This window comes from Petaurus breviceps, unplaced genomic scaffold (assembly GCF_028583685.1).
Source record: "Petaurus breviceps papuanus isolate PSGF00001 unplaced genomic scaffold, PetGlider_PUasm1.0 90925, whole genome shotgun sequence".
NCBI classification, from domain to species: Eukaryota; Metazoa; Chordata; class Mammalia; order Diprotodontia; family Petauridae; genus Petaurus; species Petaurus breviceps.
Genome location: NW_027187380.1, coordinates 30,485,043 through 30,505,180, shown reverse-complemented (window position 1 = coordinate 30,505,180; position 20,138 = coordinate 30,485,043). Strand labels below are relative to the sequence as shown.

Here is a 20,138-nt window from a genome sequence, read left to right as displayed (position 1 = left end):
TTTCTAGATATGAAAGGTGAAGGAAGTTCAAAGAAACACAAGATTTGAATCGTGGGAAACAAGGTAGTACTACTGACAGGAAATAATCAGTTAGGAGAAGATTTGGATGGTAAGCAACTTTTTTAGTTATGATAAATTTGTACTACTGATAGGTGACATTTTTTAGGTAGAAGAGTTATATAGGCCAAAAGAGGGTATAGAATTCTAGAGATTAAGCTTTGTTTGCTTACTTTAACTTATTTATAAGTTACTTCAAAGTTTACAAAACAAAACTAAATTCTAGGAGGTACTAAGATAAGAACATTATATTGAAAAATCTAAAACTAGATAAACCTAATCATTTGAAATCAGTCTGGAGACAGGAGACTAGTTGATATCACCTCAATGTTTCAAATCTTATTATCTTCCTCAAAGCTGCTCACCATTTCCCTTAGTACACAGACAATAGACCAGAAGAAATTTCAGTTGCATTTTTTATTTAAATAAAATCCTATCAGTCTGCCTCTCCATTTTCACTCCCCATCCTCCTTCCACCTCCACCAAAAAGTCACCTCAAACACCACGTTTTCATTGTGACCATTCTGCCCTGCCCTGGGGGACACACAGAACAAGAGTTTAAAAAGTAACCCTTCATTCTCCAAAAAAACACATATGTAGTGATGAGCATAAGAGGGCAAGGGTAGAACATTACCTATGAAAGATAGATGAGGTGAGGGAAAACTAGATGAGGGCAGAGGCAAATGGATTACTCTATGCCCCTTGTCAAAAGGAACAACTTTCCATTATCTACTAGATACTAGGAAGAGGAAAGAACCTCCCCCCAACATACATCCTGGGGATGTGTGAGGATCATTGTATACTATTAGTGTGACTGACCTCCCTAGTGTCAAATTTCCATAGAGATAAGGGGCTTTCATTGCCACAACTTATTCTCCATTTTCCATAGATGGGAGATTGGTGGGGAGTGGGGTATAGGGGAAGGGAAGGGAATAGTATAGCAGCCAAGTCAAGAAACTCCTAGAGGGATACAGAAACTTATATAGGTGGGTAAGGGAGAAAGGAGAGAAAGGACTTGGGTCCAACCCCAACAATACCCAAGTTTCCCTACCCACACTGTAAGAGAGATGGTAAAATGAGGAACAGTAGCTCATAATTCTATCCTTGACTATGTTGGGCTCCTGGAGAAGAGGATCAATCATTTACACTTGGTGAATCACTACCAGCAAGCACATGGAGGGAAATCATCTATTTTAAAGTTTAGACAACTCACTTCAGGCCCTCCCAAATTGATCTATCAAATTAGACTCCATAGGACCTTCTCATCTTGCATCAGCAGCCAGCTGGAGAAACACCAACCAGAAGCATTCTTTATATGGACCATTAGGAAACCTAGAGTGTTGCTGCTAATATGGGTCAGGAGAGGGAGGAAATCTCATATTTCTCCCCTATTATTCTATAATACCTGATATTTTTTTTTTGAGTTATATAAATAGTCACTAAAAATTAGGGGAAAGACATCTTGAGTAAATGAACTTCTTATATGTAGGATTGCAAGTTTGGGGTAGGGTAAAAAAACATAAGAATCCCTATTAGGATCTGGCAACAATTGGGGGTCTTATTAAGAGAACCTCAACATGGGGAAGGATGACTGTGGAGAATGTGTCTGTAGGACTGGGCTGGGGGAGTAGGAAAAAAGAGAAGAGCAACTAAAGGCCTCTAAGGACAGCACCTCTCCCTACTCAACTTTCTGTTCCTTCTGGACTAAATTCCCTGAGGGGAAGAAGAGAGGGAGTGAGACAGACAAAAATTATAAAAGATGAACAGAAATTCAGGTGTAAAGAAAAACATGAAGAGGGAAGGAGACAGAGAATGATAGAGGGGCCTAGGCTAAGAAAGAGGAGTGAGAGCAGCCTCTCAGAATAAGGCAGAAGTGAAACCTGTAACAGTGAAAGAGACAGGTGCATGAGACAGTGAGGAAAGAAAAAAGAGAGCATCATCACAGAGACAGAGGTGATAGATGTAAGAGCCTTTTCAAAATAGAGGAGAACTCAAAGGGATAAGGGAAACCAACAGAGTCTGTAAGAACCCCCCCTGAGTAAGAAGAGGAATAGGGACAAAAAGAGGAGACGTTTTCAACTCTTTGGGAAAATGAGGGCTATAAGCTGATGCTTCGTTGGTGACGGCCTCGACTCCCACTCCCTCGATCTCCTCCACCCTCAGGGCTTAGCTCCTGGCCATCTAAGCTGGCATGGTCTGAGAGGCCCCTCAAGTGCTCCACTGAATCACATTTCTGTAGGTCTGAGGCAACAGTGCGAAGACTCAGGAGACTCAAGGTATCAGGGGCAGGGCCATGTTCAAGGGCCCCACTCTCTTCCAGATACCCACCCTCTGCCCCCTCAACCCTGATGTCTCCACTATCCCCACTCTCAGGTCCAGCCTCAGCCCCTACGGGGGAAGAGCGCCTGTGAACTGGGGCTTGAGGCAAACCCCTTCGGCGGGCATGGATCTGCTCACTGATTTGCTCCAGATTTCTCAAGGCAACTGAGTAGCGGGTCTTTGCCTGAGATACTTGTTGTTCCAGCCCAGTCACCTTGGCCTTGTGTTCCTGAGGGAAGTAAGAACAAAAATATGAGATGCCCCACCAACCCAAACCTTTTTTTTTTTTTGGGGGGGGGGGTCTTCCTAATTCCCTTCCAGCCTCAATTTACTCCATCATCATCTCTGTTATTTTGCCTCCTGCCTCAACTGGGTTCCCTCTCAACTTTACCTTTTCTTATTCCCTCTCTCCTCTATCAGTTTCTAACACAACTTTTTATTCCCTCATCTCAGTATTCCTCTACCAACTTCAAGGAATTCCATTTTTAAATATCTGGGTCACTATCCCATTACCTGCTCAAACATCCTCCTCTTTCTCAACAATTATTCTGCATTCTTCCTGTTCCATAGTCATGCCTTTATTCCTCTCTTCACATAATTCTCTGCTCATTAATTTTACCTTTAATCCCATAATTATTCTTCTTCTTTACTCCTTCTGCTCCTCTCTCTCTATTCTCCTGTTATCTCCTTCCTGATGTTTCTCTATGTTCTTCCTTTATGTTCTTTAGGGTCCCTTTCACCTCTCCTACTCTACACCTACACTTTCCCCAATCTTTTCCTCCTGGTTCTCCATCTCTTCACATTTCCTCTTACTTTCTCTTGCCAACCCTGAATTCACTTTCCCTTCCTCTCACTTCTCAACTCTGAAGTCTTTTCATAGACCTTCTTTGGCACAATACACGGTAGATGTCCACTAAAACCTAGGATCAAACATCTAAATCCTAACTCTGTTTAGGGTTATCTCGAATAGCAAAATATCTGCCACTCATACCACAAACTCACAGTTCACCCTTTTCTTCTTCTTTTCCCTCTTCCCCATATACTATTTTTTCTTCAGGTTTGTCCCAGGTTTCCCTTGTATAGTTGCCACCCAGTCTCACGCATGCCAGTCTGCCAAGGCAACTCACCTCTAATATTTGGTTAAACTGGGCCTTAAGCTCAAAGTATGGACGGCTCTTGCCAATGACCCGCCTAAGAGTCTTTTGCAAGGCCTGTACCCGAGCCTCTGCCTGTTGGCACAGCCTGGTCACCCGCTGATGCTCCCTCTCTCCCCGAAGACGCTCCTCCTCTGCCTCATTTACCTGAGTGCCAAGGGACAGAAAATAGAAAGCAAGAGAAAGAGAAACAACTGGATGTAACCACTTCAAAGTTTTTCTTCCTTTGGCCTCTCCCCAATCTGCTATCCAACAGCTAACCTGTAGGGGACAGATCTGGTATAATTATTACTCTGTGCTAAAGACTTCACTGAGTGCAAAGAGTAAAAAGTACCACATTAGATATAGTAAGGAGATATTGGGGAAGATAGTAAGTCTAATGAAAAGTCAAGGCAGATTTTATTCCATCTCTATTTTTCTATATACCTGATTTGTTTTTAGTTCTGAAGCATGAGAGTCAATAGCAGAATACACACCGTCATGTGATTATATCAGTCTCTTTTTTGCTACCTGAAGGGAGTCTGATAAAATAATCACATTAAAGCATTCTGTTGATACATTACAGTAGAACATCTGTTTTTAATTATTATTCCTGGTGAGAATGAGTAAAGATTTTCATAGATATGTGTCTTATGAGAGGTAGGGGTTATTATCCCCATTTTACAGATGAGAAACTGAGGCAAATAGAGATTAAGTGACCTGCCCAGGGTCATACTGAATTCTAAGGCAGGATTAGACTCATGTATTTATGACTTCAGGCCATAAAAGAGCTTACCTCCAGCACTTATTTGCTATATAACTATGTCACTTAACTTCTCTAAGCTTCAGTGGTTCTCATCTGTAAAATGGAGATAATACCTATATCACCTATTTTTACAGGGTTGTTATAAGGATCAGATGAAATTTAATAAGTGTTTTGCAAAATTTAATTGTTATGCAAATGTCAGTTATTATTATTATAAGCTCAATGAGAGACAGTATGGTAGAATGAATATAGACCTGAGTTTGAATCCTGACTCAGGAACTTACTTGCTATATGATAATCCTAGGCAAGTCATTTAACTAAGTCTTTGTTTCCTTATCTTTAAAATGGGAATAATAGCACCTACCTCATAGGAATGAAGATCAAATATGATAACGTATTTAAGGCACTTCCCAAGCTTTAAAGTACTATGTAAATTATTATTACTGTTGTTGCACATAAAATGTATTCAAATACTTACAGATTCAAAGAATATTAAGGCTGCTCACTGAGGGACTAGTGAACAAGAATATAAATAAGAACAAAGACCTAAATAATTATAGCTGCACAGAACTACCTAAGGACTAAAGTGATGCTAATATAATGGGGAGATGATTTGTGTGAGATTAGTCCTCAAGGAAGTGTCTGGTAAAAGAAAAATCTGTTAAGAGAGCAATGAATAAAGAAACCTAGGTCAGAGGAACAGCTTGGGTAAGTGCTTGGCAGAAGAGGATAAGGGGTTAGTGACAAGTTTTCTTGGCGGAAAAAGAGAGAGCAAACTTGGGAAGTCACAAAAAAGAAAAAGAATTCAACTGTAAGAAAGAGGGAGTTGGAATGGTAAAACAGTAAGTGGTAGAATTTAAGGGAGGAGGAAAATCAGATACAAATTAAAGGAAAAATATCAGAATTAAAGGAAAAAAATAAAGGAATGATTGATGCTGCTGGCTACCCCTCACCTTGCAAGTGGCATGATTAAGCATTTCCTGCCATGTGGGATCAAGTCGGTTCTTGTCAGCCATGACACCTTGTTCTGCCACAAACACCATCTCTCGAGCAGCATTGTGCATGCTCACCGCCCGTTCATAGCGCAGGGCTGCCTTCTGTGTTTCCTGCTGAGCCTGGAGGAAAAATGGGGAGCAGTCACAGGAGGGACCCAAATGTCCCCTACCAAGAAAATTCTAGCTGAGGGAGAGTCATTCATAAGAAAAGCAAATACGGTAAAGATTCCCCCTATGTCTGCCCCAAGTGGACAGCAATCCCATAGTCTGTAGAGAGACAGAGTAAGAAGAAATGAAAAGTCAATCTCACTGTCCTTTCTTTGTCAAACTATACTATGAAGAGCCTAACTGGAGATACATTTCTGTATAAAGACAGAAAAAAAAAAAGGAGGGAAGAGATGAAGGAAGCAGAGACAGATGCAAGAGAAGTGCTATGATATAGTAAAGCACCAGACTAGAGCTCAGAAAATTGGGTTTAAATTCCTACCTCAGACACTTTCTAGTTGTGTGACCATGAGGAAATCATTAACCTCTCAGAGCCTCAGTTTCCTCATCTGTAAAATGAGAATAAAAGTACCCACACTATCAACCTCATAGTGTTGTGAGGAAAGCCCTTTTCAAGCCTTAAAGTGACTATATAAATGTAAAATATGAGGAGAAAAAGTTTGAAACAGACCTTAGTCCAAACCACTCACTCATTTTACAGATCCAAAATTGAGGCCAAGATAAGTGAAATTATTTGTCCAAGATTATACAGCTGGCCACTGGCAGGTCAACATCAGAGAGTTCACTCTGCATAACTTGTAGTACAGAATAAAAGCTAAGAATAAGCACTTAATGTGTATATGTGCAGGTACACTAAGTCTACATATGAGTCAAACCCTTACTTAGCTCAGGGTATGAGAGTAGGTGCTTCAGAGGATACAGCACCCAATTCCTGTACCTCTTTGGCCAGCCTCCGTGCCTCATAATATGGTCGGGCCTTATCAATGCAACTTCCCAAGTGAGAACCTTGTGTATTAAGCTTTCGAGCTGACTCCTGCAAGATCCTCCGATATGTGGTCCGGGCCTCCTGTCAACAAGAATAAGGAGAAGATGAGATGACTGGATAGTTCTCCTCTACCTGCTCTAAAATTTCCCATCCTAAAGATTGTTCCCTTCCCTTCCTCCTCCCCAAAATACAGCATGTCTCAAGCTGGAATGACAGCTAGTGAAAGAGTCATCCTTGATTCCGAGATTTAGAATCTTGGAATCCAAGATTTAGTTTGAAACAAAAATGTAATTATTGCTGTCTCCACGTCCTCCATAGAAGGTAAAGTTAAAGGAGGAAAAAAGGTTTCTCCTCCTCCATTCCCTCCTCTACCCCCAGTATAAATTTAAGCAAACAAAGAAGACAAGGGAGCAGGAGAAGAGAAAGCCCAGAAAGCAATTATTATAGGATCGCAGATTTAGGCTGAAAAGGATCTTAAAAATGCATTTAATATAACCTGCTCATTTTACAGACACCCAGGTCATCTGGCTCCAAATCCAATACTCTTTCCACTATCCCAGGCTGCTCCCTGCACCAAGCATCCTGGGATTCCTGGGAATCTACTCTAACTTGTCCCCAAGTTGGTGTACCAGGTGGATGGACAGGGACACTTACATCAAGTTGTAGCTCTACTTGATTGATTTCCTCACTGGCCTGGTTCAGGTGCTCTAGTTCTTCCTGCCCAAGGGGAGATAAAGGGAGAGAGATTAGTCAGGTAGACCCGTAGAAGGTATAAATCCTATCATGAAAAGTTAAGAACCTTCTTTGCATTTTTTAGAGGACAGCTTCAGTTATTACATGCATACATAGATACATATACATTTTAAACATTGGCAATAGCAATTAATGGTGTGGACTAGGTGGAAAAGAGTCTGGAAGGGGGTGTCAAGTCAGAAATTATCTCTCCCCAAAACAGACCTGTTATGTTCTATTCCCCTAGCACAGAAGGAACATTAAAATTCTCACAAAAGAAAAGGAAGCAACCAAGAACCTCCCAACAGAAAGGCAGGCACAACTGTTAGCATCAAGGGTCTTTTTCTCTAGATTTATCTGTGTAGGCTTTCTTCCCCTGCCTGAGATGGAAAGAAGACTTATTTGGATTATAGGCAAGGGAAGGAGCAGAAAGATGGGATCTATACATGTCTATGAATTAGCAGTAGGACCCCATCCCTTCAAAGACAGAAAGCTCTCTGGTTTGACAAAGGAAAAGTCTTTAAAGTAGAGTTCTAACCCATTCTCACCTAGACTGACACATCACCACATCACAAAGAAAATCACACAATCAAATACAGCAAGCCAAACTGGGTCATATACCTATTAAGCACAGTATATTGTATACTGTGTATAAACCATCACATATGAAGAGGTGTGTGTTATACTTTCCAATTTTTTTATAATCATCATCTCATTTAGTCCTCATAACCTCCCTGGACATAAACCTAGAGGTGAGATTACTATTCTTACTGACAAAAGAGGAAATTGGTATCCAGAAAATTGACTTGTCCAAAGTCATAAAGCTTTGTTGTTCTTCTTTAGTCATTTTTCAGTTATGTTAAACACCTTTTGGGGTTTTCTTACCAAAGATATTAAAGTATTTTGCCAATTCATTCTTGAGCTCATTTTAAAGATGAGGAAATTGAAGTAAACGGGGTTAAGGGATTTAGCAGGGTCACACAGCTAGTAATTGTCTGAGGTCAAATTTGAACCCAGGTCTTCCTGACCCCACGCCCAGCTCTCTATCCACTGTGCCATCTACCTGCCTGGAGGTCACATAGACACCTTAAATTCAACATGTCCAAAACAAAACTCATCTTTCCCTCAAATCCTCCCCTCTTCCTAACTTCTCCATTATTGTTGAGGGTACTACCATTCTCTCAGTCATCCACTTAGAATCTGGGCATCATTCTCCACTCTTCACTCCCTCTCACGTCCTTATTTTCAATCAGTGGTCAAGTCCTGTCATGTCTACCCTTGTAATATTTCTCATATATGCCCCTTCTTTTCTCTGGCATTGTAACCATCATTTTGCAGGCCTATGTCACCTCACATTTGGAAAATAGTCTAGCAAGAACCTGCTCGCTTCTCCCTGCCTTGGTCTCTCCTCATTCCAATCCATCCTTCATTCAGCTATTAAACTGATCATCCTAAAAAGCAACTCTAATCATATTAACCCTCCCACCCCTGCCCCATTCAATACACTCCAGTGGTTCCTTATTACCTCCAAAAGTAAAATCCTGTTTGGCTTTTGAAGCTCTTCATAACATGGCCCTTTCCTACATTTCAAGTATTCTTATACCCTACTCCCCTCTACATATTCTTCAATATACTCACATTAGCCTCCTTGTTGTTCCTTACACATGACATTCAATCTCTGACTCCATTTGCTCATGCCTGAAAATCTTCTTTCTCATCTCTACCTCCTAGCTTCCCTGGTTTCCTTCAAGTTTCAGCTAAATTACCACCTTCTGCAAGAAGCCTTTCCTAGGCTTCCTTAATCTTAGTGATACAGGATAAGGTCTAGTTGAACTAATACAGAATTATAAAAAAATTTTAAATATATAGACAATATAAATGGAAAAAATAATAACCACAGAAGAAAACATAAGATGAATGTTGGATAATTATAAAGACCAAATATAACACCAAAGAAGAAAATAAAAACTCTCCCTACTTTGCAGAAATGTAAGACTATCATGGAGAAGTGTATGTTTGTGCATGTACATACAGCATACATACACATACATCCATACATGTGTGCATATGTGTGTATATACATATACACATACACATACATAACATCAGATTCTGGTTAAAAAACTGATCAGTTTTGCTAATTTTTTTTCTTTTTTATTCTTTGTTAAGAGGAATAGTTCAATGGTAAGGGTACAATCAAAAATTAAGCTGATGTAAAGACAAAATATATTTTTTAAATGATTACTTTCAAATGTTAAAAATTAGGTCATAAATATGATTCCACAGCCATCTAATAAATACCACTGGCTTCTGTTTATCACTGAGAACAGATGATAGCACCTCATCCCAAATAGAAACAAATGAAAATTGAAAAATAAAACAATTTCGAGGCTTCACCTCAAATTAATCAGATTGACAAAAATAACAAAAAATGAGAACAATGCAAGACAATTATGAAATGAGAGTCAACAGCCTGACTGAGGAAAATAACACCTTAAAAAACAGACTAACTCAAATGGCAAAAGAGGCTCAAAAAGGCAATGAGTAGAAGAATGCCTTAAAAAGCCAAATTTGCCAGATGGAAAAAGAATCTCAAAAACTCACTAAGGAGAATTGTTCCTTCAGAATTAGACTGGAGTAATTGGAAGCTAGTGACTTTATGAGAAATCAAGATGTTGTTAAACAGATCCAAGCAAATGAAAGAACAGAAAGCAATGTGAAATATGTCATTGGAAAAACTACTGACCTGGAAAATAGATCCAGGAGAGATAATTTAAAAATTACTGGACTACCTGAAAGCCATGATCAAAGAAAGAACCTAGAAATCATCCTCCAAGAAATTCTCAAGGAAAATTGCCCTGATGTTTTAGAACCAGAGGGCAAAACAGAGGCTGAAAGAATCCACCAATCACCTCCTGAAAAAGATCCCAAAAAGAAAACTCCTAGGAATATGATAGCCAGGTTCCAAAATTCTCAGGTCAAGGAGAGAATATTACAAGCAGCCAGGAAGAAACAATTTGAATATTGTGGAAACACAATCAGGATAACACAGGATCTGGCAGCTTCTACACTGAGGGATCAAAGGGCTTGGAATATGATATTCCGGAGGTGAAAGGAGCTGGGATAAAACCAAGAATCACCTACCCAGCAAAACTGAGTATCATGTTTCAGGGGAAAATATGGTGATTCAGTGGAAGAGGATTTTCAAGTATTCTTGATGAAAAAACCAGAGTTGAATAGAAAATCTGACATTCAGATACAAGAAGCAAGAGAAGCATGAGAAGGTCAACAGGGAAAAGAAATCATAAGGAACTTATCAAAGTTGAACAATTTACATTCCTACATGAAAAAACAATAATTGTAACTGATGAAACTTTTCTCGGTATGAAAATAGTTGAAGGGAATATAAATAAATATATATAGGAGGGTATATGGGCACATGAATACATATGTGAATCTGTGTACAGGTATACATAGATATAGTAGGCACAGGACCAATTTAATAGGAAGGGATGATACTTAAAAGGTGAAATTAAGAGGTGAGAGAGGAATATAATGAGACGAGATGGGGAGAGACAGAATGGGGTAAACTATCTCATACAGAAGAAGCAAGGGGAAATGGTTACAATGGAGGGGAAGAACAGGAAGGCAAAAAGGCAGAACCTCATTCTCACTGAATTTGGCTCAGGGAGGGAATGACATACACACCAAATAGGGTATCTCACCCTACAGAAGAGTAGGGGGGAAGAGGATGAGAGGGGGGATGATGAAAGGGAGGGAAGTTGGAAGCACCCACTTTTGAAAAGAGCCAGGAACAAAGTATAGAATAGAACAAGTGGGAGGTGGGATAGGAGGAAGTGAAATATAGTCAGTCTTTTACAATATATCTACTATGGTAATGTTTTGCATAGCTACACATGTACAATCCATACTGAACTGCTTATCTTCCCAGTAAGGGTGGGTGACAAGGGAAGAAGGGAATGAATCTGGAATTCAAAGTTTTAAAATCAAATGTTTAAAAAAAAATTATATATATATATATATATATATGTATATACACTATTATTAATACTATTTTCATGTAATTGGGAAATAAGATATACAGGCACTGGGGCACAGAGATCCACCATGCCCTACTGGAAAAGTCGAAGGGGATATGGGAGAAGATATGGGAGAGAGCAGATTGGAGGAAGGGATATCCTGTAAGACCGCTATTTTGGGGCGGTGGGTAGGGGAAAAACAGGGAAAAAATTTGTAACTCAAAATCTGGCAGAAATGAATGATGTAAACCAGAAGTTAATAAAGCATTTGAAAAAAAAAAAAGAAAAAAGAGAAAGGAAAATAATTTAAAGTGTTAGTCTTTTTTTTTTTATTTTTTTTAAGCAATTGGGCTTAAGTAACTTGCTCAAGTTTACAAGACCAGTTATTTCTGGGTGTGGTGCTAAGTATCAGAGCCTGGATTAGATCCCAGGTCATCCCAACTCTGGGGCCGGTGCTGTTACTCACTGAGCCACCTGGCCACCCCTAAAATGTTAGTCTTACTATACGTGGGCCAGAAGCATAATACTGCTAGATCAATCCACAAGCAAATTTATTAAGTCTTTAATATATGCAAAGCACTATTTAGATATTGGGAACACAAAGATTAAAATAAAACAGTCCCTGAATTCAAGAAGCTTATATTATTAAGAAATATAACAAGCACACATTTAAATTAAAAAAAAGCAATATAAAAGTAAACATAAAGTATTTGGGGGAATGAGTTGGACACTACCAGTTTGGAGGAAGGGATCTGGAAAGGTCTCATAAAGAAGGTGGCACCTGAGCTGAAATCTGGCATTGAAAAGAAAATACATTTCTGCCATAGCAAGCACAAAGGCATGGAATGTTGTGAGTAGGAAAAAGGCCATTTTGCTTGGACATTATGTGCCTAAAGAAAAATAAGGTAAAATAATTTTGGAAAGAGGATGGAACCAGGTTGTAAAGGGCTTAAAAAATCCCAAAGAACCAACAGAACTTATTAAGGAAGAGTGATGTGGTCAGATCTATTCTTTTAAAATATCATTTTGAAATCTATATGGATGATAGATTAGGGAGGGGACGGACTTTATGTAAGGAAACAGTTCTGGTGAAATGTGATAAGGTCTTGAACTAGGTGGTGGCTATATGTGTGGACAGAAGGGCATGGATGCAAGAAATACTATAGAGAAAGGTATGGATTCAAAAGATATTGCAGAGGAAGAATTGACAAGGCATAGCAACTGACTAGATAATGAGGAGTAAGAAAGAATAAGGAATCAAATATTACTAGGTTATGAACCTTGGAGACAAGAACAATGGCGTTGTCCTTAATAGAAATAGGGATATTCAGAAGGTTGGTGTGATGAGGAAAGATAATGTTCTATTTTAGATATGCTAAATTTGAGATGACTATGATAAATTTTTTTTTGGCTTTTTTTTGGAGGGGGGAGGTACAGCAATTGGGGTTAAGTGACTTGCCCAAGGTCACACAGCTAGTTTTTGTGCTGTGTCTGAGGCCGGATTTGAACTCAGGTCCTCCTGACTCCAGGGCAGGTGCTGTATTCACTGTGCCACCTAGCCACCCCACCTATAAGAAATTTAATTAAAAATGGACAACAGGCCAGGTGATATAGCATGGGAATTCAGGAGAGAGAGTAGTAGCAGAAATACAGATCTGGGAGGTATTTTTAATGACAATTAAGCCCATGGGCACCAAAGAAGAATGAGGAGTTGGAAGAGGAGAGGGGAGGAATGGGGGAAAGGTGAGAGGGAGGATCCAGGAAAGGTGAGGATCTAAGGATTGTATATTTAGAGCTGGAAGGGATCTTAGAATTCATCTAATCCAACTCCCTCATTTTAGATGGGGAATTGAGGCCTAGAGAAGTTAAGTGAGTTGCCTAAAATCACATAGGTAATAAAAGGTAGAGCTGTAATCTGAATCCAGGTCCTCTGATTCCAAATCCAGTCCTCTTTTCATTGTATTATGCTGCTTCCCTATATAAAGGGCAGCATATGCTCTCTACGCAGGATAGCATGTAATTAAGATACTTAATAAAAGCTTTTTTATAACAACATATGAGCAGAAAGGCCAGCATACCTTTTTTTGCGTCACAAATTTCTAGATAAGAGGAGGTCAGGTGGTGCAGTGAGTAAGAGCACCAGACCCAGAGTCGGGAGACCTGAGATCAGTTCCGGCCTCAGATACTTAGCACACACACAAAATAACTGGCCGTGTAATCTTGAGGAAGTTACTTAACCCCAATTGCTTAATAAAATTAAAAAAAAAAAAACAGAAACAAATTTCTAGATAATTCTTCAAAGAAATATAGGATGGTAGCCAGACCAGAATAAGAACAGAGTAAAGATAAAGTAGGGTCAGGAAACTTCTGCTGACTTGTGTTGTTCTTCTATTTGTCGTGACCATTTTTTTTGTTTTTGGTGACACATGCCACTTCAGTTTTCAAGAAGAGAACTCTGAGAATACTCTACTTAAATGGAATGCATGAAGAATGCTATCTGAGTCAGTTCACTTCATCTGTCAACAAGTAAATAAAGTAGGCTGACCTCCCCAAAGCAGGTCAAACAAATAACCAGGATGCCAGGACAATAGTCTGAATTCCTAAAGGCTCAGATCACTCATTTCCCTCTACCAAAGGTAAACAGAATAAATTACCCTAAATTGCATAGGAATTTGACTCTGAAGGAGTCCTTATTCAATAACATATATGTATATAGATTATTCCCTCTATGTAAAACTTTCACTGAGCTCCAGTTAAGGTACAGAAGAAAGTCAGAGACATGATTTCTCCAAGTCTAATAGGAGATACAAGAAAAACACACTAATATGGGAAAAGACCCATAAACACATGTAAAGCAACACAGTAATAAGAGAGGAAGGGAAAAGACTACTAAAATCCTAATGAAAATGAAAGTAAAGCAATGATCAGTAAATCAGGGAAGGCATGGTGGCACAGTGCATAGAGTGCTGAGCCTGGAGTCAGGAATACTCATCTTCCTCAGTTCAAATCTGACCTCTGTCATTTAATAGCTGTGTGATCCTGAGCAAATCACTTCCCTGTCTGCCTCAGTTCCTCAGCTATAAAATGAACTAGAGAAGGAAATGGCAAACCACTGCAGCATTTTTGCCAAGAAAACCCAAAATGGGGTCACAAGAATAGGACAGAACTGAAGCAACTGACAACAACAGCCTTGGGAAAGAAATCTTGACTGAGGTTTAGAAAGAGTAAGAGAGGATGGGAAGGCATTCCACATAGGTCTAAAAAAATTATTTGCAGGGCACATTTAAAGGAATTAGAACGTACATTCAGCAACAAAATCAGGTACTGATACCTGGGTACCAGTCATTTAGTTTCTATCACTGTTCTCTATCCACAAACCTAAATCTCATCCTATCAATAACCCAACAGGATATCAAAAAACTGGGACTGCTTCAGATCAAAGTACTGAGATAAATATAACAAGAATTACTATGAAGAGTTTGGTGATTAGCAGGTTTCCACTACAAATTCAAGTCTCACCTTGAACAAAGCTACACAAAACCTTCCATATTCTAATTGATCATTACTTTCCCTGAAATCCTACAGTCTGTACTATATAATTTAACATTAGTTTGCATAGTCCTAGACTGTTACCATGTTATATGTCATTTGTTGAAGTTTTGTCTCCTCCCTCATCAAGACGTCTCAGTTTCTCAGGGGCAAGATGTCATAATCGTTTTATTTTATCCCTTACTTTATAAAAAGCATGCTAACATATCAGATAGAAGGCTAGTCTTATTGGAAGTCCTAAAGTCTTAATTGCATGTCATAGTGACAACAAATTGTGATTACTGGCAAATCCCTTTAGCTCCCCAAGCAATTTTTATAGATTATATGTTACAGATAAGTAGCTCATTTGCAATAGAGAAGCTTCCATTGTGAATGTTCACCAAACCAATGAAATCAAAGATCTGGGTAAGAAATCTCCCTTAGTTCCTATCATGTAATAAGGAAGAAGCAACCTGCAATAGTGGTAAGAGTACATTGGAGTCTTAGAGTCAAAAAATCAGGGCTTAAGTCTCAGTACTGACACTTACTAGATGTATGACTAAGTCACAATATTCTAAGCACTGGCTTTCTCTTCTGTAAAGTAGGGATGATAATTGCACTATCTAACTCCCTGTAGTTTGTAAACCTTGGACATGCTATAGAAACACAAGATACTCTATGTACTTCTCCTACTTGGCTTGAAGGGGAACATGTATGTATAGGAAAAAGGATGGAGGTAAAATCTCAGATAAGTTTCCAGGAAAGGCAAGAGGCTGTCTTCTCTGCAGAATGAGAAAAGTGCCTTTTCTTTCCTGACTTTCCTGACTGTAGACTGTAAACAAGCAAAGGGACAAAGGGAGCTAAGCAGCTCTGCTCATTCAACTACAAAAAAGGAGTTTCTCCAAGCCTTATCTGAAGACTTGAAGCACAATCCAAGTTTACATACTAAATAAAGAAATCTAGCTCTAGGTCGATAAGAATGTATAAATTATTAGGAATAAGAGTCATATAATATTAGAGCTCAAAGGAATATCAAACTCATCTGGTCTAACCCTTTCATTTCACAGAAGAGGAAATGAAGAACCAGAGAACATCAGTAACTTGTGCAAGTCATAGTTGGTAGTAGAACTGGAAACAGAATTCAGATCTCCTAACTCTCAGGCCAAGGCTTTTTTCACTTAACTAAAGGACCTAAATACTTTTGGTTCATGAAAGAATTAAGGGGTATCGGTGCATTTCATATGATGAAATACAACATAAATCAATTAATGTCAGCAAAACATTTGAGAAAGAACCATTTTGTAAAATGACTAAAATATCTCTGACCAACTACTGATTCCACTACTAGGCTTATAACTTCAGAGATAACTGATAAAAAAAAAAGTCCTCAAATACACCAAAATATTAATAACAGCAGTTGTCGTGATAGCAAAGAATTTGAAACAAAACAGAAACACAAAGGTTGAGGAATGACTAATAAATTGTGGTACACAAATGGAATGGAATATTACTATGCTGTACAAAAATGATGAATATGATGAATACATAGAATGGAAAGATACAAATCTGATGCAGAGTAAAGTAAGCAGAACTAAAACAACTACAGCTATACAAATGGAAAAAAACCCACCACCACAAAAATTAAAGTGAACGTCACAAAATTAAAGAACAAGAATGGTCCCAAAGAAGAAATATACCAAAAAAAGAAAAAAGATACAGATAGGTGGAACAGTACTAAATAGCACTAAAAATAGCACTAAACCTGGGGTATACTTACCTGCTGTGTGATCCTGGACATGTTACTTAACTTCTCTGTCTCAATTACCTCAGTAAAATGGGAATGTTAATAGCACCTACTTCCCAGGGATGTTGTGATAAAACAAGATATTTTTTAAATGCCTTGCAAACCTTAAAGCACTATAAAAATGTGAGTTATTTTTAATCTCTGTTGTTGGTACTACTACTGAGATACTCTCACTCCACTCTGATGCAGAGGTAGGATGTCAACAGGTATGGTACACTGCATATATTCTCATTTTTTTTTTTCCAAAATATTGATCAGTTGTGCTTCTTTTCTTCCTCTTCCTACTTTTTTTCTCTTTAAAAATATTTGTTTTATGGGATGGCTCTCTGGTATGTGAGAGTAGGAAAGATTCTGGAAGACATTCTGGGAATATTAAAAAAAAAGACATCTATAATAATTTTTTTTAAAACAAAGAGAAAAACATTTTAAGGACAGTGACCTAATCTATTTCTTTGCTCATTGTGGCATCTGTATAGAAATCTGAATATAAAGGAACCTCAACAAATGCTTGTAGGCAGAAGTTCAAGGATTTGAAACTAGGTAGCTTCTCAGAAGCTACATCCATAACTGTGGGGTCACAGCAACATTGCCTAACCAAGAGGTCAACACAAAAGCACTATAGTTTTCCCTTCTCCTTTACCTACTTAAAAATGTGCCTCCTCCTAATTTAACTGACTCGACTCAGTTCCTCTACTTTTAATCCCTTGAGTACTCAGAAATTCAGTTCACATTTCATTCATTTCCAGTTGTTCACATGTTGCTTTGTGAACAATACTTCTACACTAAGTGGTATCCTCTAGAGTTGTAATAAGCCCAAAGAGACTCTGTTTGAAGGGGATAGGAGAGAACATGCCAGTGTAATGATAAATGTTTATCAATCAGCTCTATGGGGAAAAAAATGTATGTATAAGACATTTCATAATTTAATCTGCATTAACATTTTCTCTGCTAATTTAAGTCTAAACAACCAAGAAAACAAAATATAGTATTTGCCAATTTAATATGCAAATGTTTACACTAAAAATGTAAAAACTATTCGCTCTTGAGAGCCAGTTTAAACTGGCTCCAATGTGCCGCTGGGAAAAGTAAAAGACAATATTAAGTATAAAAACTTTCACCCAAACTTGCTCGCATAAGAAGAATGCTTCTTGGAGGTCACATAATCCAACACCTCCCAACAATAAAGACCACCTTACAAGATCTCTAAACAATGTCAATTCTCTACCTTGAAATATCAAGTGATGAGAGATATACCATATGACAACAGAATTGCTCAATGTTAAAGGGTTGAAAGGGATCCTATGTAAAAGATAATTATGAATAGTCCAATTCTTTCATTTTAAAGTTGAAGAAACTGAGGCCCAGATAGAAGTGGCATGTATACGAAGGTAATTTAATAAGAAAGTCATAGTTCTTTTCATTCCAAATCCAATGCTCATTTTTCCTCCCCTAGCCAGCCTCACAATTTCAAACTGAATTCTATCTCCCCATAACTTCTACCCAGTCATTCTAAAATTACTTCTGAACACAAAAGAATTAATCGAATCCCTTTTCTCCATCGGAGTTGTTCGAATATTTTGATTTTCTCACCTGTATTCTAGGATCCAGTTCCTCCTCCTCTCTAGGAGATAACTTTGTCTCACTGCTACTGCTGCTTCTTCCTCCTCTCATCTCATCTGGACTTGGACTCCTAGGGGTCTCATCTTCAACAACCTCAGCCCGACGTTCTCCCTGTGGAGTCTCCCGACCACCTGGAACTTGTCTTGGCTCAGCCATGCCAACCAGGAAATAGGCAAGGCCCTATTCACAAAAACAGACTAGCATGTTGGGACCAGAGACCCAAGCTAGAGCTATTAGGGAGAAGTTTCTCCTCAAAGGATGAAGAAAGAAGGTATAAAGACAAGAGCTCTTGAGTCCTCAAAGAGAGTACAACAATGGTTAGAGGGTCAAATTCAAACTGATAAACAGATTTCTTAGTTTTGAGAAATACTGTCTAAGGGAAAGTCCTTGTTTCCTGGTAAGGGTCCTTCCACTAGGAGAGACTTGGAACACGAGCTCTGAGGTAGAGGACAGAGGAGGCCTGAATCCTGGGGTACCAGGAAGTAGCACCATTCGGGTAGGGAAGAGGCAGAGTGCCTCCAGGATGAGGTGGCAGCTGAAGTGGTAAGGCTGAGTCTGAATGAAGGCAGAAACCTGGCTTGGTCTCTGGAGATTTCAGAGAGGAGACTGCAAAAATCAAAAGACATATTAATCTCAAATTCAGAGCCCCCAACAATAAGTCTTCTCCCCAAATGCCAATTCATCCCCAATTTCCTCCCTCAACTCTCTCACAATGCTCTTTTAATTTCTCCCTTTATTTCTATGATCATCAATCCCGCCCATTTTCTGTTCCACTCCCCTTCCTCTTTGATCTTCTCTAACCAAAAGTTGGCTGCTCATCTCTAACAGATCCACCAAATGGAAGTCTTCCATCTCTTCTCCAAAATGCTAACCATGAGAGGTCCTCCTCATTTCTGAAGGCCCTACTTCTTCAACTGCCTACCCTTTTTTTTTCTGAGCTCCATATACTACTCACCAATTTTCTCCTTCCAAACACTAGTCTTCTTTTGCCCCACTTCCCCAACACCAAAACACACTACACCTCCTTCCCCCTGTGTCTTTACCTACCAGAGCATATCACCCCCCATTTCTCCAACCTACTTCCTTTAGCACTTTATCAACCACCTCTTATCTCTTCCAAACCCCTCTTCATTCTGGAGGGAATGGAAGTAGAGGGTAGGAAAGGAAGCTCTCACCTTCTCCCTCTTCCTACCCCCTTCCTAGCTCCTTGCTTTCTCATCCTTTTACCAGCCTCCTTCCTCCTCTCTCATCTTCTCCTCGACCTTTACCAGCCTTCTTCTTCCTTATGAACCTTTACCAACCTCCTCATAGAGGATGGTGAAAGGCTTTGAGACCATTCCACATGAGGATAAGTTGAACTGAAGTATGGGACGCTTAGCCTGGAGAAGAAAAGACATGATAAATGTCTTCAAGTATTTGAAAGACTGTCATATGTTAGAATAAGATAAGACTAATTTTATTTGGCACCAAGAACTAGGAACATGGTGGAAGTCGCAGAGAAGAGGACAAAGTTAGAAAGATAAACTTCCTAAAAATTAGGGTTATCCAAAAATGGGATGGGCTGCCTCGGCAGGCGTGGAGGTCCAACTCAAAAGTCTTCGTGGATTCTCTGTAAGGTAATGACTGAACTAAAAAGTCTTGGGGCCCTGCCAACTCTACTATTACTTCGTCTCTCTCTCTTGTCTAAACAGCCTCTCCTCTCCTCCCGCCCCCGCCCCAGCACTGGCACTTTTCTTGCTCCCACCTTCTACTCCTCCTATCCCAAGTCCCGAATATCTTTTTAACACGTCGAGCTCCCAGACCTGCCCCCACAGGCTCCTGCCCTTAATTCCCTTCTCTTACTCACTACTCTAACCTCAGTGCCCTACCCCACACTCCTCCTTCCAAACTCATACCACCCTAGCCCCAAAACACCTCTACTCAAACACCCCCAAGACACATGTTTGCTCCTTCCTCAACCCCAGACCCTCCCGCGCCTCAGTTTACCTTCCTGCGTCCGGGGCTTACCACCGGCAACCAACCTCTTTCTACCTTCCCTTTCTCCCTCCCCACCAACAAATCCGTCCAATCACACGCTACGAGAAACTGCAAAAAAGGAAATGCATCATTGCTTAGCAACCCCACCTCTCCTCACACATTCTAGCTCCTCCCCC

General features: G+C 39.4%; 1 protein-coding gene across 5 annotated transcripts; it reads right to left on the bottom strand.

Moving 5' to 3' along the window:
• Positions 1-459: 459 nt before the first annotated feature.
• Positions 460-20,128, bottom strand: SH3BP5L (SH3 binding domain protein 5 like). 5 transcript variants are annotated; one of them, XM_069076715.1, is made up of 8 exons: positions 19,972-20,128; positions 19,161-19,364; positions 17,956-18,591; positions 6,916-6,978; positions 6,214-6,342; positions 5,229-5,390; positions 3,504-3,677; positions 460-2,605 (listed from the first exon to the last, which is right to left on the bottom strand). In XM_069076715.1, the coding sequence occupies exons 3-8, from the start codon at positions 18,139-18,141 to the stop codon at positions 2,156-2,158; spliced, it is 1,164 nt and encodes a 387-aa protein (XP_068932816.1). In that variant the 5' UTR covers positions 18,142-18,591; positions 19,161-19,364; positions 19,972-20,128; the 3' UTR covers positions 460-2,155. The 5 variants fall into 5 exon arrangements, with proteins under 5 accessions (XP_068932816.1, XP_068932817.1, XP_068932818.1 ...); XM_069076716.1 differs by having other exon boundaries at positions 19,213-19,364; XM_069076717.1 differs by having other exon boundaries at positions 19,287-19,364.
• Positions 20,129-20,138: the final 10 nt, after the last annotated feature.

Bases quoted from the DNA above. Each gene is read 5' to 3' on its own strand.
- SH3BP5L (XM_069076715.1), bottom strand. From the start codon at position 18,141: ATGGCTGAGCCAAGACAAGTTCCAGGTGGTCGGGAGACTCCACAGGGA. The intron at 6,343-6,915 runs GTAAGTGTCCCT...TCTTGTTGACAG, and splicing joins AAGTAGAGCTACAACTTGAT to GAGGCCCGGACCACATATCG. The intron at 3,678-5,228 runs GTGAGGGGTAGC...CTTGGCACTCAG, and splicing joins TTAATCATGCCACTTGCAAG to GTAAATGAGGCAGAGGAGGA.